Below are 18,044 nucleotides of genomic sequence, written 5' to 3'. Positions count from 1 at the left end.
TGGCATTTTTACTTTGTGTTCATTGAAAGAGTTCTTGTAGACATTAATTTTTATCCTGGGACTCTTGCACAAATGAAAAGGAAAATGCAAGCAGGAGAGATTGGTTTGAGTAGTCCTAAAACTTCTTCACAGTCCTTTGGATTTCAACCCATCAGTGCTTTTATTTTCTCACAAAACGTTGTCTTCTTTCTGTCAATACCAGTAGTGATTCAGCATTTCTTAAAAAAGTGCTTCCCCCAAATCAGGGATTTTCTTCCGAGATTGCCTCTTTGGATACGCAGTAAGTTTTCATTTCATGCCCAAATCGTATTGAAATCTTTCTGAAGACCTTGTAAGGGACAGTTTACTGGCCATGCAACCAACTCGTTTCCACTGCCTACTATGAGAACTGCTCGATCACGTTCCCATCCGGGCAGGCAGTGACTGTGCCTAACTGACAGTTTTAAAATGGATTCCAATTTCAGTGATGTTAAGATGTGAAAAAAATGTGCTTCTTAGAACAGATGAATTATGCTGTGTAAATTGTATTTCCGCTAATCCAGGCTCCCCAACTGCTCATCACATCCACCTTGTTTATGTGCTTTAAACAATACTCAGATTTGCATGATGTTCCCTCTTCTGTATTCCAGGTTTTAACGTGCACTGGTGTATAAGCAAACTCCCCCACTTCCTTCTTCAACTCTAATGTGTAGCTACAAAGCCGGACTGTAATATTGTTCTTCCCGTCCTTGAACGTGTACATGAATCACCTGGGAATCTTGTTAAAGTGAAGATTCTGATTCAGTGGGTCTGCGAAGGACCCAAGAGTCTGCATTTCTGACAGGCTCTCAGGTGATGCCCACACTGTGGGTCTAGGGACCACATGATGAGTGGCCAGGCTTTACTACATCTGAAGACACAGTATGTCACTGAGGAAACTCACCTCTCCCAGGGGCGTGGATGGTTTTGTTTTTCCTCCATTCATACTATGATTTCAATGAAAATCCATGAATTACAAATGTCGTTACATTGGGTAAAAACAAAGATTTCTTAGGATGAAAAGAAAACAGGAAGTTTGTATCGTTTTATGATTCAGGGAGAGATACTTGTATCTTCCCCTTAATTTGTTTTCTGGAAGATTTGTTCATTTTGTTTTCCCTTGCCTTCCTCCTCAAAAAACTTGGGCAACTTGAATTTATTAGGAAATCTGCATGTAATTGCAGATTAATAACCTACCCATTAATACCACATTAGTTCATTGTGATTAATAGCATCTCCTTGAATGCTTAATGAATTAGTAATGATGGACTATTTGCTTTAAAGTGTCAAGAGAACATTCTGTGTAAAAAGGCACTACCCATAACAGGAAAATTAATTATGTGCCAGTTGGAGAATAGCTTGTCACAAATAAGAAATGTTTGTTTGGAAAGGCTCACTGGTGTTCATATTTACACAATGAGAGATATTTTAAAAACATGTATAGGCCTTTTAATTTAGAAAATGAGAAGGGGATTTTATTTTCATCAATAGCTGAGATCGGTGTGGGAACCGATATTTCTGAGAGAAACATAAGCAAGTACGTGTGGGTATACTCACAGGTTTGCTTCCTCCAGTGGTCGTTTCGACTAAGTTCCAAATGGAGTGACTTGTCCTACCTGCTCTCTATTCTGAATTCATAAGTTCACTTCCCCAAGGCCCAAACATTTCTTGTTACTAATTTTATTCCTTTAGCCTATCATTTGTTTTCTCTCTGGTTCCTCACTCTAATTTGGTGCTGTTGGCCATCATTGTTTATTTCTGTCTTTGCCCTACATCCGAGGAAGGGAAGGTCAAGGAAATTATGTGACTTGCCCAAACCAATCCAGCCATATAATTTGTCCCCCACAGATTATGGGTCTAACATTTCAAATGTCCAATTTTAACCCAGGCGGAAAGAGCTGCATGAGCTGAGGATTTGTCCAGCTGGTGCCTTTGAGGAAACCCAAGAAGCCCAGTGTGACTGGAGCTCAGAGTCGGAAGGGAAAAGGGACAAAAGACAAGACTGAAGAGAAAGGAGGGGCCAGAGCATGCAGGCCTTGTAGGCTGTGTAAAGATTTTTGCCTCTGTCCTTGGGCACTGGGAACCCATTTGTAAATGTCACATTGAGGGGCGTGATGGGTTTTACCAGAGCGCACTGGCCACATGTAGAGAATGGCTTGGAGGAGGGAGTTAATGCATGGAGACCAGTTCACCAGGCCCTATCACGCTGTTCTGTTTTCTAGCTTGGGATCCAGATGGAGGTAGAGTTTGTTACAGAAAACCCCAAGCATTATCGGGTATTCTTTTCTCTGTGTTCTCCTCAGGGCAGCGTGAAGGGTCATTGGCTCGTCTCTGTAGCCCCTGGTTTCTTTGATCTTAGGAATGTACTTCACAGGCATGACCAGTTCCCCAGAATCTGCTGGGGAAGCCCCAGCAGTGGCCGGCAGGCGTGGAAGTTTGCTGTCTTCCCAACAGTGCTTTTGCTTCTTTGGCTTATGCCAAAGGTGCTGTTGCTTCCCCTCTTTGGGATAGAGAAGGGAAGAGAGCCCAGTTCCTAATCCCTCACTGCTGGAAACCCCATTTAAGAAGGACAGCCTGGGGCTCCTGGGTGGCTCAGTCGGTTAAGCGTCTCGACTCTTGATTTCAGCTCAGGGCATGATCTCAGGGTCGTGAGGTCGAGCCCCTCATCGGCTCCAAGCTAAGTGCAGAGTCTGCTTGTCTCTCTCCCTCTGCTCCTCCTCTCTCTGTCTCTCTCTCTCTCAAATAAAGTCTTAAAAAAAAAAAAAACAGCCTTTCTTGACCACACAGTGTAGTTTGAACAGCCAGGAATAGAACCACTGCTACTCTTACCTCCTCATGGAAGGTGGGAGTGAAAACAGGGGTTAGTTGGGAAGTGGGTTTTTAAACCTATGTTTACAGTGTTTTGATGCTGCTTTCACAGATGAGGGAGGAATTGTGAAGTCTAGAGCTCAGATTTTTTAGGATTTGAGGGATGCAATATTTATCCCACTCTTCCTTGCCGTAGGGTGTGGTATAAGCTGGAGTTGAAAATAGCTGTCCTGTGTTTTTTTTTCACTTTGGAAGTCTTCCTGGCATCGTGTAGTTTTTTTTTTTTTTTTTTTTTGGTTTTTTCTTTTGGCTCTTGAACCAGTGAATCAACCCTCGTCTTAAACCCCTATCACATTTCACCTTTGAGAAAGGAACTTTTTAAAGCTGGACTTTGCAGAACTGAGGAACTAACTTAGACTTAAATGGGCCAATATGATGAAAGCATCTCCAGAACAAAACAAAGGAGCGCTCTCCTTGAAGAATGTTGACATTTAATTAAAAGGAAGCTGTGGAGTGAGGAAATCCGCAATCAGCATTGACTTTGAGTGGGATGGGGAATGGGGGAGGAGGGAATCTGGGCTGGATCACAGGCATCAAGAAGGTCTAGGGATAATTGTCACCTGTATCTCAGTGAAGTTGGGGGAAATAAAGGAGTGCTGGTGACTGCTGTTGGTTCTCAAAGTGAGTTCCCTCTACCTATGGAGTTGGCATTACCCGGGAATTTGTTAGAAATGCAAATTTCTGGGCCATACGCTAGACCTCCTGAATTAAACACTCCTGAATTAGCACTCAGTGTTTTAATAAACCCTTCCAATGGTTCTGATGCCTGTTTGAGGTTGGACACCACTGGTTCAGACTAGGACATAATGTGAAGAAAAGCCTTAGGGACCAGCTCACTATGTCCTGCCCCTAATCTCACCAGGGCTCCCATCCCTGGCTAGGTGCCTCAGGAGTGTGTCTCCCTGGTCACAAATAGGGTGATGGGGCAAAGTGTGTAGATGGCTGAGCACAGTCAGTCCAGCGCTGCAAAAACATGTCTCGATGTCACCAGGGAATGCCTTTCTTCCAGTTAAGATTGAGAGCTCTGTTAAAGTCCGTGAGGGCGTTGCTGCCTCTGGCCTAGCCACTTGGGGGCCTTGTTCTCACACACAAAAGCAACTTGCGCAGTTTTACTGGGTACCTGATGGTTGATGAACAGGAGTTAGAGACCTGAACCCAAATCAGAGATCTAACCTTTACTACCTGAGTTTCCTTGGATAGGTTCTTAGGGTTTTCTCACGAGTAGAGTAGAATGGGATCAGTGATAAATGCTTCTTAGGGTTTGTGGGAGATTAATTGAGGTCATGTATAATACACCTGGCACAGAGCAGATGTTTAATAAATGAATGCTATCACTGTTGGGTCCTTGGATGTTCAGGACTACTCAGGAAGGACCCCTGCAGGGTATATAACCATGCATGGCCTTTCCCTTATAACGTTAAGATGGTAGAAATAGGCAGGACAAAATAAATAATTAGGGTTTTTACTCAAGGAAAAAAACCGAAGATGGATTTTGGTGACTTTAAATTCACCACAGGCCTTACATTGAATTATCTGCTAAGATCCAAATTATCTAACTAGGAAAGCTATTTTTATGAGTTAAAATATCATATTGGTAAAGTCATTGTAATTCTATGCTGTCAAAGAGTAATGTTAAAATTTAGTTTAAATTATTTTGAAGTGTAACCCTGATAGGTGTAATCCTTATAAATTCACTTGTAAGTGGACATAATAAAAGAGTTACCTTCTATTAGACTTTTGTAGTGTCTGGCAGTTTTATGAAATTGATTCCATTATGGGCAGAGAGGTCTTTTGTGTTAAATGGGGGCTATTTTTATGTTATTTGGTAACCCATGATTTAGATCGATGAGTTAGAGGTTTTTAGTGCCCCTAAAATAATCTCTGCCCCTTTTTCTTAAGCGGATGCCAGCCAACAATGATGATTTATAAGCTGATCATAAAAAATGAACAGAGAAAAGGATTCTGACAGATTCTCTCCCTGTATTTAGGTGGGAGTTTCCCGGAAGAATGAGAAATATCGGTTCTTATTGTCTTTTCAGTGTGTCAGAAAGCCTCAGGTAATGCCGAGCGTGACTGGCTATGGGTGGAGGAGCTGCGGAGTCGAGTGTCACACCATTCGTGTGAAAACATCAGGGTTATGGGCTCCACAGACCATGACTTAGTTAACTTGAATTTTATGTTTTAATGAGAATAACAATGGGCTTTGCAAGCTGATTTAGAGTCTCCAGGTCCAGCTGCCTAAGAGTTTAATACCCATGCAGTGTGAGTTAGAAAAATGAAATTTCTCAGTACGGTAAATAAACCGAGGAGCCTGGAAACCAAATTGAAGTCTGTAGCCTGGAAAATCAACAAGGACTAAAAATAGTAAGATTAGAGGTGACAGTCTACCATGGACCATCCAAAGGTGGTTTTTAAGTACCACCAAAGGAGAAGCCAGGCCATGATATGATAGGTTTAAAAATAAATATATTTCTAGAGAACACTGTGTTTGTTACATAGGTGTGGAAGGGCATACTTTTCCAAAGTTTGATTTTTCCTGTTTTTTTCTTTTAACTAGAATTAAGAGGACACTCCCCCTGATTTCTGAGGGAGAAATGTTGGCATAATGTACCGTGAGATTGAGAATTCACCTTGATGGCGTGTGGCGTGAAGGTTTGAGGATGCAGTTACTGTGAGTGTTAAGCGCATCAGGCACACAGCTTCAGCATCCATCAGTCTCTTAGCAGGTAGCCAGAGAGCAAGCACGTGGAAGGGTTGCAGGGTTGGGAGAAAAAACACAAAGGAGCATGGAGTTCCTGTGCTCTGGAACCATCTACTTCAAATGGCATCAGCTCAGCACCAAGATTCTTGGTAGTTGTTTGCTCATAGGACTAAAACTTTGTGCACGTGAAATTTTTGAAAACCGGATTAGGTGAAAAGGTCCTAAATATTGGAGAAACTTCAAAAGACTGGCCTGAGCTGCATGTGACTGTTGTGAGCTCTTGACTTACCAGGGGACTTCCGAGTCTTCAGGGGTCTGGTCCTTCCTTTACAATTCTCTTCTGTTCCAGAGCCCTCAGTAAAGGTCCTGTCTCAGCAGGAGAAGTGAATTGAGTGAGTAGGACTGGTGGTCCTGTCTCAGCTTCTGAGCTTAAAGGAAGTTGGATACCAACTAAGTATTTGCCCCCAGATGGAAGACCAGGAAGTGGATGGTTGAGCTGAGACCACCATCCTAAAACCTGTTGTTCCTGAAAACCGGTGAATGAAGGCTTGGATTTCATTGTATGATACAGAGACTGGGATGTGAGAAAAGGAGATTATGGATATTTGTGTAATCAGGACATTGCTGATTATAACAAGCAATAATAAAAGAAGCCCAACTTCTCACAGTTCCTTTTCTGTTGGATGAACAACTCTCAGACTTAACCTTATTAGGAACTCAACTCTGCAAATGTGGACTGAGCACCAACCATGCCAAGCAGTAGGCCCTGGGTGCTCAAGATGAATGTGACCCGGACCCCTGCCCCACAGACTACTCAGTGTAATGGAGACTAGCCATTGTTAATGCCAATTTTATGTACCGAGATGACTTTTCATGTCACAGTACTTGTGACCCAATGACCAAGAATACCTTCTTCATTAAAATTCTCCCTCTAGCTGTCCCCTGTGAAGCCAGGCTTGTGTTACAAAGACATGGTTGTCCACACCATGGGCAGAAACTAATTCTACACTGACTGTAGATATAAATGTGAAACAATAAGGGTTCTGTAAAAAACGTAGAACATTATGACATTGGGAGAGGCAAAGGCTTCTTAAATGGGACACAAAATACATTAACCATACACCAAAAAAGGGGAACTTGGAATATATTAAAGAATTCAACAATTTTATTTGATTAAGGTTAATGAGAAGAAAAAATACATAATATTTTTTTGTGTAATGTTCAAATTTGATGATCGGAGGCACTTCGAAACCAACTTTATAGTCCCAGGTTTGTCGCATGATAGGTTTTTATGAACTGGAGTTTTCCTTTTCTGTTGTAACATGGTCAAGAATACCTGGAAGGGGGTGAAGATTGAGAAATTGTCCAAGAAACAACACAGATGATGATGGGAATGCCCTTGTGTGGGTGACCCAGGAGCCCTTCTCAGTGCTTTAGGGACATTTTAATCACCTGAGTAATTGCCTTTGATAGGCAGGCTTGTTTTCTGCTCATTAATTACTCTCCAGGCTAGACTTTATTCCTCTTACCATTAATTCAAATACAGAGATAATAAAATGGATGCTGCCAGCTGATTGCCACATCACTGTCTGCATATCAATGCTCTCCTGCCTGCTTGGGCATGAGGGGGAGCGGAGGAGGGAAAGGGTTTGACAAGTAACCTGTGATAGGTGAATTTGTTTTAAAAGCTATATTTTGGTACAGAAACCAGAATTTTGACACAGACAGGCATACCTCACTTTATTGGACTTCCCTTTCTTGGGCTTGGCAGGTACGGCGGGTTTTTTTTGTTTTTTGTTTTGTTTTGTTTTTTTACAAACTGGAGGCTTGTGGTAACCCTGTATTGAGCAAATCTGTTAGGCGCGATTTTCTCAACAGCGTTGCTCACTTTATGTCTCTGTGTCATATTTTGGTAATTCTTAGAATATTTCAAACCTGTTCATTTGTTATGGTGATCTGTGATCAGTGAGCTTTGATGTTATCATTGTAATTGTTTTGGGGTTCCACGAACCATAGAAGATGGCAAACTTAATTGATAAATGTTGTGTCCATTCTGGCTGCTCTCCCAACTGGCCGTTTGCCTGTCTTGCTCCCTCTCCTCAGGCCTCCCTATTCTGAGACACAGCAATATTGAAATCAGGCCAATTAATAACCCTACAGTGGCCTCTAAGTGTTGAAGTGAAAGGAAGATTCACACATCTCTTACTTTAAATCAAAAGCTAGAAGTGATTAAGCTTAGTGAGGAAGGTATGTTGAAAGCTTGGCCTCTGGCACCAAACAGTTCACCAAGTTGTGAATGCAAAGGAAACACTGTTGAAGGAAATTAAGAGTGCTCCTCCAGGGAACACACGAATGATAAGAGAGCAAAACAGCCTTCTTGCTGAGCTGGAGAAAGTTGCAGTGGTCTGGACAGAAGACAAACCAACCACAGTATACATACGCTCAGACCAAAGCCTAATGCAGAACAAGGCCCTAACTCTCTTGAACTCTGGGAAGTCTGAGAGAGGTGAGGAAGCTGCAGAAGCAAAGTTGGAAACCAGTAGAAGTTGATTCGTGAAGTTTAAGGAAAGAAGCTGTCTCCCTAATATAAGGTGAAGCAGCGTTATCCAGTTACCCAGATATCCAGGTTCTCCAGAAGATCTAGCTAAGATAATTCATGAAGATGACTACACTCCACACAACACATTTTCAATGTAGGTGGAACAAGCCTTATTTTAGAAGAAGAAGCCATGTAGGACTTTAATAGCTAGAGAGGAGAAGCCAGTGTCTGGCTTCAAAGCTTCCAAGGACAGGTTGTCTTGTGAGGGGCTAATGCGGCCCTGGTGACTTTAAGTTGAAGCCAATGCTCATTGACTGTTCTGAAGATCCTGGGGCCCTTAAGGGTTATGCTAAATCTACTCTGCTTGTGCTCTCTAAATGGAACAGCAAAGCGTGGATGACAGCACATCTGTTCACAACATAGTTTAGTGAGTATTTTAAACCTACCGTTGAGACATATTAGCTCAGAAAAAACTTATGACTGCTCATTGACAGTGCACCTGGTCACCCAAGAGCTCTGATGGAGCTGGACAGTGAGGTTAATGTTGCCTTCATGCCCCCTAACATAGCATCCACTCTGCAGCCCCTGATCAAGGAGTTATTTTGACTTTCAAGTCTTATTACTTAAGAAATAGGTTTCATAAGGCTATAGCTGCCACAGGTAGTGATTCCTGTGGTGGATCTGGGGACAGTAAATAGAAAACCTCCTGGAAAGGACTCACCATTCTAGATGGCATTAAGAACATGTGTGATTCATGGGAAAAGGTCAAAATACCAATACTCACAGGAGTCTGGAAGAAGCTGATTCCAGCTGTCATGGATGACTTGGAGGGGTTCAAGACTTCAGGGGAGAAAGTAATTTCAAATGTGGTGGAAATAGCAAGAGAACTAGAACCAGAAGTGGAGCCTGAAGTTGTGAGTGAACTGCTGTCATCTCATGATCAAACTTGAATAGATGAGGAGTTTTTTCTTATGGACGAACAGAGAAAGTGGTTTCTTTCTTTCTTTTTTTAAAGATTTATTTATTTATTTGAGAGAGTACGAGTGGGAGCAGCAGAGGGAGAGTGAGAGAGAATCTCAAGCAGACCCCACGCTGATTGCAGAGCCCAATGCGGGGCTCGATCTCACGACCATGAGATCATGACCTGAGCCGAAACCAAGAGTCAGATGTTTAACCGACTGTGCCACCCAGGCACCCCGAGAAAGTGGTTTCTTGAGGTGGAATCTACTCCTGGCCAAGACCCTGTGACGGTTGTTGAAATGACAACCAAGGATTTAGAATATTACATAAACTTAGTTGATAAAGTAGTAGCAGGGTTTGAGAGGATTGATTGAAAAAAGTTATCTGTGGGTAAAATGCCATCAAACAGCATCTCATGCTATAGAGAAATAGTTCATGAGAGGAACTATGTAGCAAACTTCACTGTTGTCTTATTTTAAGAAATTGCCACAGCCACCCCAACCTTCCGCAACCAGCACCCTGATCGGTCAGCAGCCATCCACATCTAGGCAAAACCCTCCACCAGCAAAAAGAATAGAACTTGTTGAAAACTCAGATGATGGTTAGCATTTTGTAGCAATAAAGTATTTTTTAAAATTAAGGTATTACTTTTTTTTTTAAGACATGATGCTATTGCATACTTGATCGACTACAGTATAGTGTAAACATAACTTTTATATGCACTGGGAAGCCACAAAATTCATTTGACTCGCTTTATTGCAATATTCCCTTTTTTGCAATAGTCTGGAACTGTACCCACAATATCTCTGGGGTATGCCTGAACAAATTATTGATATTTGTGCACAGTTAGGGTTTTGGGAATGCCCTACTTGGCATCGCATGTCCTCTTTTTACCTTCTTGTGATACACAGACTGCGTTGGGTACACACTCAGGTGCATATTTACTACTTTGAGTTCTTTGGCTCCCATGGCTTGTTTTTGGTCCTCAGGGTGCTCTTGTTTGCAATCTGTGGAGTGTTTATAGCATTGGAATAACATTACATCCCTAAATGGAATTTGGATTGCTTACTTCCAAATGTGTCTCCCCAACAGTCCGATGACTGTGGAAGTAATACAGTGAAAGGCGCCTGATCGGATTTGAATAGAAATCTATGTGGGCTTGGTTTTAGAGCTTTCTGTTTATTAAACAAACAAACAAACAAACAAACAAACAAACAAACAAACCAATCTTCCTTCTTGATCCTTGGGGCTAGTTATCCTGTATTTATTGCTATGATCATACACAAGAAAGAAACACCAAACAAGTTGAAACAATTGAAAACGCCCACATCCAACTCAGTTTATTTTATTTGAATCTGTGTAGTTCTGTGGAGTTGCTTGATGTACAGGTGCTTATAAAAAACTGGACAGGAGCTCTGGATTGCATTTTTTTTTAAAGTAGAACTTCTAGTTTAGAAGTAGAGATTCTTCTTCAGGGAACATGTAATCATTGATTAATTTGATTAGCAGTCTCCATTGTGTCTTGAAGCTATTCAGAGTACTGTGGGGGCATCTGTTGTGCCGTCATTTGGAGGCAGCTAGGTTGTTTCTGAAATAAACTCCAAATGCCTTGACAACGGCAGTTTGACATAGCTCGATGTAGGCAGTGTCACGCTGCTGCTCAGGGATTCTTCATCTTGACTTCAGTAGGTAAATGAGTACAGTACATCCGAGGTGTGTTTTGGGGGGAGGGGAGGGTAGTTGGCTCAGCTATACTTTAGACAGCCTTTCCCTCCCCCTCTACGTAATTGTGACAGCTGTCATTTTCCACCTTCAAACAATACCATCAGTGATGTTATAAATTGCAGATCGTTTTCCGGGTGTGCTCATGACTATGCTGGCAGCCATTTTATATACACGACCTCATTTCAATGGCCAGGACTCCGCACGTGTAAATGGACAAGTTTTCAGGCAATTTGGGTAGGCTTTCCAATCTCGCCTCTCCATTTCCTGTCTAAACAACTTCTCCCATGTCCACAGCATGTTTATGCAACATCGAATAAAACTTCTAATGGGCAATTTCTTCCAGGTGACCTCCCTGAGAGGCTGGGCTGTGAAGAAATCTTAAGAAATCCGACCCTGATGAAATTGCCTCCTTTGAGAATATTACTCGGTGCAGAAACAAGGAACAGAATTCAGTTATTTCTGGTCCTTGAATAAATGAATTCTGTTTCTTTTTATGTAGGTGGCGAAAACATTAACCCCTGTAGCAGGTCTGGTCTGAGTCGGAAATTGAACTTTCGGTTTCTCTGAATTAGGAGAACCTGAGAAAAGAGAAAGTTAATTTTTTTTTTTATTTGAACCTCAAGCAAGTTGTACTCGGTTCTGCTGTCTGTATATCTTTTATAGATGTGTCTTTTCCGGGGTTGTCTGTCTTTACATTTAATTTTCCGGAGGCCGGGACTGTGGTTATCGAATGACCTCTAAGTTGGCGCCATGTGTGGGTGGATACTAATGAATCCTTTCTTAACCTTCCTAGCACTTTTGGAGAAATCTATCAGTAGAAGGCGGGACACCGAAGCCATACAGAAAGCCAAAATCCTTTATTCATCTTGCATGAATGAGAGTGAGTAATAAAGAAAATAACTAAAATATTTAACAGCCTATCCTTCAGAGAGTCTATTAATGTTTAAAGATATTGTTTAAGGAAAGCAAGAACTACTAAGAATTCGATTAATGTTTAAAAGTGTTGTTTGAAGAAAGTAACAATTCTCAAAGACTGAATCTTGACTCTCCCTGTCTTAATGTTCTGTTGCTGGCTTGATGGAGAAAATAGGAAAATAATTTTATTTCTTTGGCTTGGATTCTTTAGATAGCAGTTACTCCATGAGAAACTCGGGTAGGGTCAAGAGAGCAAACCCCACCAAGACAAGCCCTGTCTGGCTTGAGAAGGAGCCTGGGAGAGAGGGCATTTGAGAGTGTTGCTGTATCCCATAGAACCTTACCAGGGCCTAGGAAAATCCAGATTCCCAGGTGGGCCAGGCTCCTTCTGCTTCTCCATCAGCCTAACAGGCATCTTAGCCAGGTGTCTTAGGCCTGTCTTGGCATCTTGGGTCTGATTGGAGTTAAGGTTAACACTTGCCATTTTCTCTGGTGTGGTTTCTTAAGACCGCTGCAAGAAGAAGCCAGTGCCTGTGGGTAGTGTGTTACCTTGTTTAGGATTTGGGGTATTATTTGGTGAGCTAGAAGAAGGTAGTAAAAGATGACCAAAGAGTCTGGAGGCATTAATTCACATGTATTGGGGAGTGGTTGGTTGTACTGAATGGTTTCCTTTACTTAGGATTGTTCCTTTGTCTTGCAGAGTATCCTCAGCCTAGTATTGCTCATTGGGCTGTAGAGAGCCCATCTTTTCTTGTCGGGAATATCCAGCAGCTTCCCTAGTCAGCTCTCCTGGCAAGAACACCAAGTTTAGGCAGTCACATTGAAGTGTGAGTCATAGTAGTAGTTCTGTCTCTGTGGTCCTGCTCAATCCACTGCACCTCTCTCTAACAGCGGAAATGTTAAGTTGAGGTCTTATGGGGAATTTTCTCTTGAGAAGATATACTTGCATTCTAGTTTGGTGATCCAGTTTGCAGTTCTAACTCTTCCTTTGTATTTGCTCCCTTTCAGAAGCGATCGAAAAAGCAGATGCCAAGCCATTGCTACACATCCTGCGGCATTCACCTTTCCGCTGGCCTGTGCTTGAATCTAATATTGGTCCTGAAGGAGTTTGGTCAGAGAGGAAGTTCAGTCTTTTGCATACCCTTGCAACGTTTCGTGGTCAATACAGCAATTCTGTGTTCATCCGATTGTATGTGTCCCCTGATGACAAGGTGTCCAACGAACACATTTTGAAGGTATAGTGAAGACTTGTTCATCCTGTTTGTTCAGTCCAAGGTTAGCCTTTTGGGGTGTCTTTCTGGGAAAAGAGACTCATCCTACCTTAGTGAAATCAGAGGATAAAAATTCTGTTAAACATTGGGATCTAGAATATTCCTTCCTTCCAGATTTGTAGAGTGTACATCATGAACAAACCAATTTTGTCAGCCTTTCAGGAAGCTGGGGAGTGAGTTTCAAATCATGTCTGATATGGCCATCAAATATCTACTCTGAGCATGTGTGGGGTCCCTAAATTCCAGTGGGCAGCAAGCCGCAAAGACTTTGTGAACTCTGCTCTTCCCCACACCTCCTCGTTCCCCTGACAAAGGAACAACAATGAAAGATTCATCAGTGAAACAGCTTTGCGAGGATTCAAATAACATTTCTTAAATTGTTTTGTGTTTTGATCCTACTGTATTTTTTGCTTCCACAGTTACTTTTTTTTTCTTTTTAAGATGTTAAAAAATTTATTTTCTTGAGAGAGAGAATGAGCGAGAGAGAGCAGGAGCGAGGGAATGGGGAGAGGCAGAGGGAGAAGGAGACACCCCACTGTGGAGGGAGCCTGACGTGGGGCTCGATTATGGGGCTCCAGGATCATGACCTGAGCCGAAGGCAGATGCTTAACCGACTGAGCCACCCAGGTACCCCGCTTCCACAGTTACTTTGACCTATTGTGAAAATTTTATTGAATCACTGATTTTTTTCCCAGTTCCGTCCTTTGTCAAACCAGCAAATATTAGTGGTATATTGATGATCAAATTGTAGAAGTATAAAACCTTTAGAGTATATTACCTTCTTCTGCTATAAGTCACCTTTTAAAAAGCCACACCATGCAGTTTATTTTTTGATTTATACCAAGAGGCTGGCAATTTTTTGTTCTGTAAGGACCAGATAGTAACTATTTTAGGCTCTGTGGGCCATCTGGTCTCTGCCTTACCTACTCAACTCTACTCTTGTACCTGGGAGAGCAGCTGTAGACAGTGTATCCGTGGATGGGTGTGGTTGTGTGGCAGGCTGGCCGGCAGGCTGTGGTTGGCTCAGCTATACTTTAGACACTGGAAGTCTCAGTAAATCTCTAGTCACTGGAAGATTTCCCATCTACTCAGGAGGAAATTCTTAGTTCCAGAGGCATCTGTATTTTCATGCTGGGTGAAGGAACAAGAACGTGGCACTGAGATAGACGCCAGTGCTATCTGGTAAGCTGGGCTGTACAAGATGTAGTGATGCTGCCTCAGGGTCCAGTTGAACTCTGCCTCATGCTGATAGGTTACTCACTTTAAAACCAACAAAGCAGATTTTTAAAAAGATTTTGTTTATTTATTTGAGAGTGAGAGAGAGAGAGAGAGAGCATGGATGTGGACGAGGGGCAGAAGGAGAGGGAGAGAAGCAGACTCCCTGCTGAGTAGGGAGCCTGACATGGGGGCTCGATCCCAGGACCCCAAGATCATGACCTGAGCCGAAATCGAGAGTCGGATGCTTTAAGCAGCTGAGCCACCCAGACGCCCCAAGGCTATCATTCTTAATTCCAGAACTATGACATCCTGTCAAACACCTGAAGTGGTATTTTGAAGTTAGATGAAGACTTTTAAACTTAAGTTTATGCACTCTCTTGGGTGATAGAAGATTTTTTTTTAAGGAATATTTATTTTAGAGAGAGAATGCGTGTGCGAGCACACACACAAGTGCGGGGCTGAGCGGGGGGAGGTGGAGCAGGGAGAGACAGAGGGAGAGGGAGAGAGAGAATCTCAAGCCATCTCAAGCCAACTCTCCGATGAGCCCAGAGACTGATGCAGAGCTCAATCTCACAAAACTGAGAACATGACCTGAGCCCAAATCAAGAGTCTGACGCTCAACCAACTGAGCCCCCCAGGCGCCCGTGGGTGATAGAAGATCTTGATTCACACACAGATAAGTAGTTGCAAATGGCAAGCATTTCATTTTTCACCAATTTCTGGACCTACTCTAAGAATTTATCTCCTTAAACATTTTATTGTGGAAAATAATACAAAAGTAAAAAGAATAGTACAATAAAATCCCATGTACTCATCAACCTAGCTTCAACAACTGGCAACTTTTGGCTGTTCTTGTTTTATCTAAACCCTTCCTTTTTGGGGGGAGGCTAGAGCATTTTATAGCAAATCTAAAATATAATATTGTTGTCCTGATAAACCAGTGTTTATCTAATGGGAAGGACTGTTATCACAGCCAAAAAAGTAACCATAATTGCATAATTAACATCTGGCACCTACTTAATTTTCAGTTTTCCTGAGTGTCTCAAACATTTCCTTTAAAAAAATTGAACAGTTGGTCTTTGATTCAGATTCCAAATAGGAATCTCATGTGCATTTGGATGATAAGTCGATTTTAATCTACAGCATTGTGAATTTGACTGATTTCAGGGCAACCTAATAGTTGATGAGGGAAAATTCTTGTTTATAGGAGAACCACAGCTTAAAAAATGCAAGAGCGAGAATAGAATTAAAAAGTTACCATTTAGGGGCACCTGGGTGGCACAGTGGTTGGGCGTCTGCCTTCGGCTCAGGGCGTGATCCCGGCATTATGGGATCGAGCCCCACATCAGGCTCCTCCGCTGTGAGCCTGCTTCTTCCTCTCCCACTCCCCCTGCTTGTGTTCCCTCTCTCGCTGGCTGTCTCTATCTCTGTCAATAAATAAATAAAATCTTTAAAAAAAAAAAAAAAAAAAAAAGTTACCATTTAGCGGCGCCTGGTTGACTCTGTCAGTTAAGCATCTGCCTTCAGCTCAGATCATGATCCTGGGGTCCTGGGATTGAGCCCCACACTGGGCTTTCTGCTCAGTGGGGAGCCTTCTTCTCCCTCTGCCTTCCCCTCCCCCCACACCTGCGCTCATGCTCGCTCCCTCTCTCAAATGAATAAAGTCTTTAAAAAAAAGTTACCATTTAAAAAAATTTCTAATGAGATACAGGATCAAGGGAGCTACCATCCATAGGTGCTAAAACCGTTAGGTAAATGGTTGATGGGGGAGACTCAAGATAGAGAGATCATACTGACATCAAAAGCACCCAAATGTCGGTGGTAGCCTTGTTCGAAGTGGGGCAACCAGATCTTGTATACCTTCTGATACCAGGCAGTGGGAAGCATACACCATCACCAAAGATGTCTTGCTGAAAGAAAAGAAAAAAAATGAACTTGGATGCTTACAGGAAACACGGGAAATAGAGGAACATGGTAACCAGTTTTTAACAGCTTGCCTTGCATACTTAATATTCAATTAAATGGATCCTGGAAACACTGGACTGTCAATGATAGAATAGTCTCTGAATATGAGGAGGTGCTCATGGACTTCCTGCTGTGCTGCTTTGCTGGCACGGTGACTCGTTCCAAACTGATGTGTTGGAGCATGGCTTGGGATCAGAGTGCAGCACAGGTTTGCTTTATTATATTTTTAATGATTTTATTTATTTATTTGAGAGAGAGAGAGAGAAAGCGTACATGAGTGGGGATGGGCAGAGGGAGAGGGAAAAGCAGACTCCCCGCTGAGCTGGGAGCCTGATGTGGGGCTCGATCCCAGGACCCCGGGATCATGACCTGAGCTGAAGGCAGACGCTCAACTGGCTGAGCCACCCAGGCGCCCCACAGGTTTTTATTTCTAGTTATGTCTCTGTACCACTTTATGTGAATGAATAGTCACACACCTGAGTTAACAAAACAGAGCTACAGTCTTTGTTACCGTGACACAGTTAGAAGTAGTTCAAGCTTGTGTCTAGATATGGTAAGAGAAGCTTTCTTCTGAGATTTGCATAAAACCCAATGAACCTGACAACAAGAATTAGTATATTGGTGACTGCCAGTGTTGTAAAATTTGTGAACGTTGCTTTTATTAGAAATAGTTAAAACTGTACAGAATTTGATTAAATATTCCAAGCCCCGGAGCATCTTTTATGTTTTGTGGGTCATAGTTTGAAAACCACTTGGGTAGTGGGGAAAAAAATAGGTTTTGGTGTTAAAGAGACTGAGGTTCAGGGTTTGGCTTTGTGATTGACTCAGTGAATATCTGTGTGCAAATTGTTTGACCTGTCTGCATCTTATTTTCCCCATGTGTATTGACCGGGGAATTAGAATGTACTTTTCACTGTTGCTGTGCAGTTTCAGTGAGGTGAGTGTGGTGACAGTTTGCAGCATAGATACTGGGACATAGTAGCACATGACAAAATGTACCCTTCTCTTAAAGCATGACAAGGCACCTGGTCAGAACCATTTGGAGAACCACTTGATCCTCTTCGATTTTAGTACCCAACATACCTCTTAGATCTCAAGTTCACGTGTGCGAAAAATAGGCAATTTCAGTTAGTCTCAACTCCGTCTGAGCTCCCATGCCACCTTGTAGTGGGAAACCGAACCAGTCTAGTCATTTCCCCACCTTCTGGTTGCCCCATTTCCTAGTCTTCTCCTGCGGTAGTGGGAGATTCTCCACTCATCAATTACCTGTTTCTGAGAAGAAACCCCTATCTCAGTCCTTGTGGACCCTTCAAGTGTGCTTCCCTGCTGTTGGGGCCCTGGGTCTCCCACTCCCTCTGCCATCCTGCCATTTTCTAGGGGCAGTGACTGGTCACTCTGCCTGTGAGAAACTTGGACTTCTTTGCTGAGGAGATCTTCTTCTGGCTCTGGGAGAACTCTGTCTTAGCCCGCACTCTCCTCCCTCTATGTACTTAGACTTCTTTTTCAATCACATCCTATTTTCTTCAGTGTTTTTAGCTTTTCTAATCCTATGAACCCATGGGGGGTTAAGAAAAAGGACTCTCTTTGGGAAGGCACAGCACTGTGGCAATTCCTTTGGGTGAGCAGGTGGTACTTTTGGGTGAAGCAAAAAGGCACCTTTCCAATGGGCAGAGGTAGCTTCCTGCCAAGGACAGGCAGTCTGGTGAGCAGGGGTTGCTCAGACCCGCCCAGGGGTCCCCCGTCAAGCTGCGCTGTGGCGAGATGGCACAGGATTTGCCACAGGCTGAAACGGGAGAAAGGAAATGCAAAAATATAGGAAACAACAGAAGTTAAAGCCCCCAAACATACCTTGCTACATGTGTTT

General features: G+C 42.7%; 1 protein-coding gene across 4 annotated transcripts in view; it reads left to right on the top strand.

Moving 5' to 3' along the window:
* Positions 1-18,044, top strand: part of PHEX (phosphate regulating endopeptidase X-linked) — a 199,530-nt gene that overhangs the window by 26,615 nt on the left and 154,871 nt on the right. For all 4 annotated transcript variants that reach the window (XM_087860390.1, XM_087860389.1, XM_087860387.1 and 1 more), the window contains 2 exons: positions 11,605-11,691; positions 12,735-12,961. In XM_087860390.1, coding sequence (XP_087716516.1) covers positions 11,605-11,691; positions 12,735-12,961 — 314 coding nt within the window. The remainder of the gene's footprint in view (positions 1-11,604; positions 11,692-12,734; positions 12,962-18,044) is intronic.

Source organism: Ursus americanus, chromosome X (assembly GCF_024610735.1).
Source record: "Ursus americanus isolate L20-20 chromosome X, mUrsAme1.1.p, whole genome shotgun sequence".
Classification (NCBI taxonomy): Eukaryota; Metazoa; Chordata; class Mammalia; order Carnivora; family Ursidae; genus Ursus; species Ursus americanus.
Note: the sequence above shows the minus strand (reverse complement) of the source record. Positions and strands in the feature narration are given on the sequence as shown.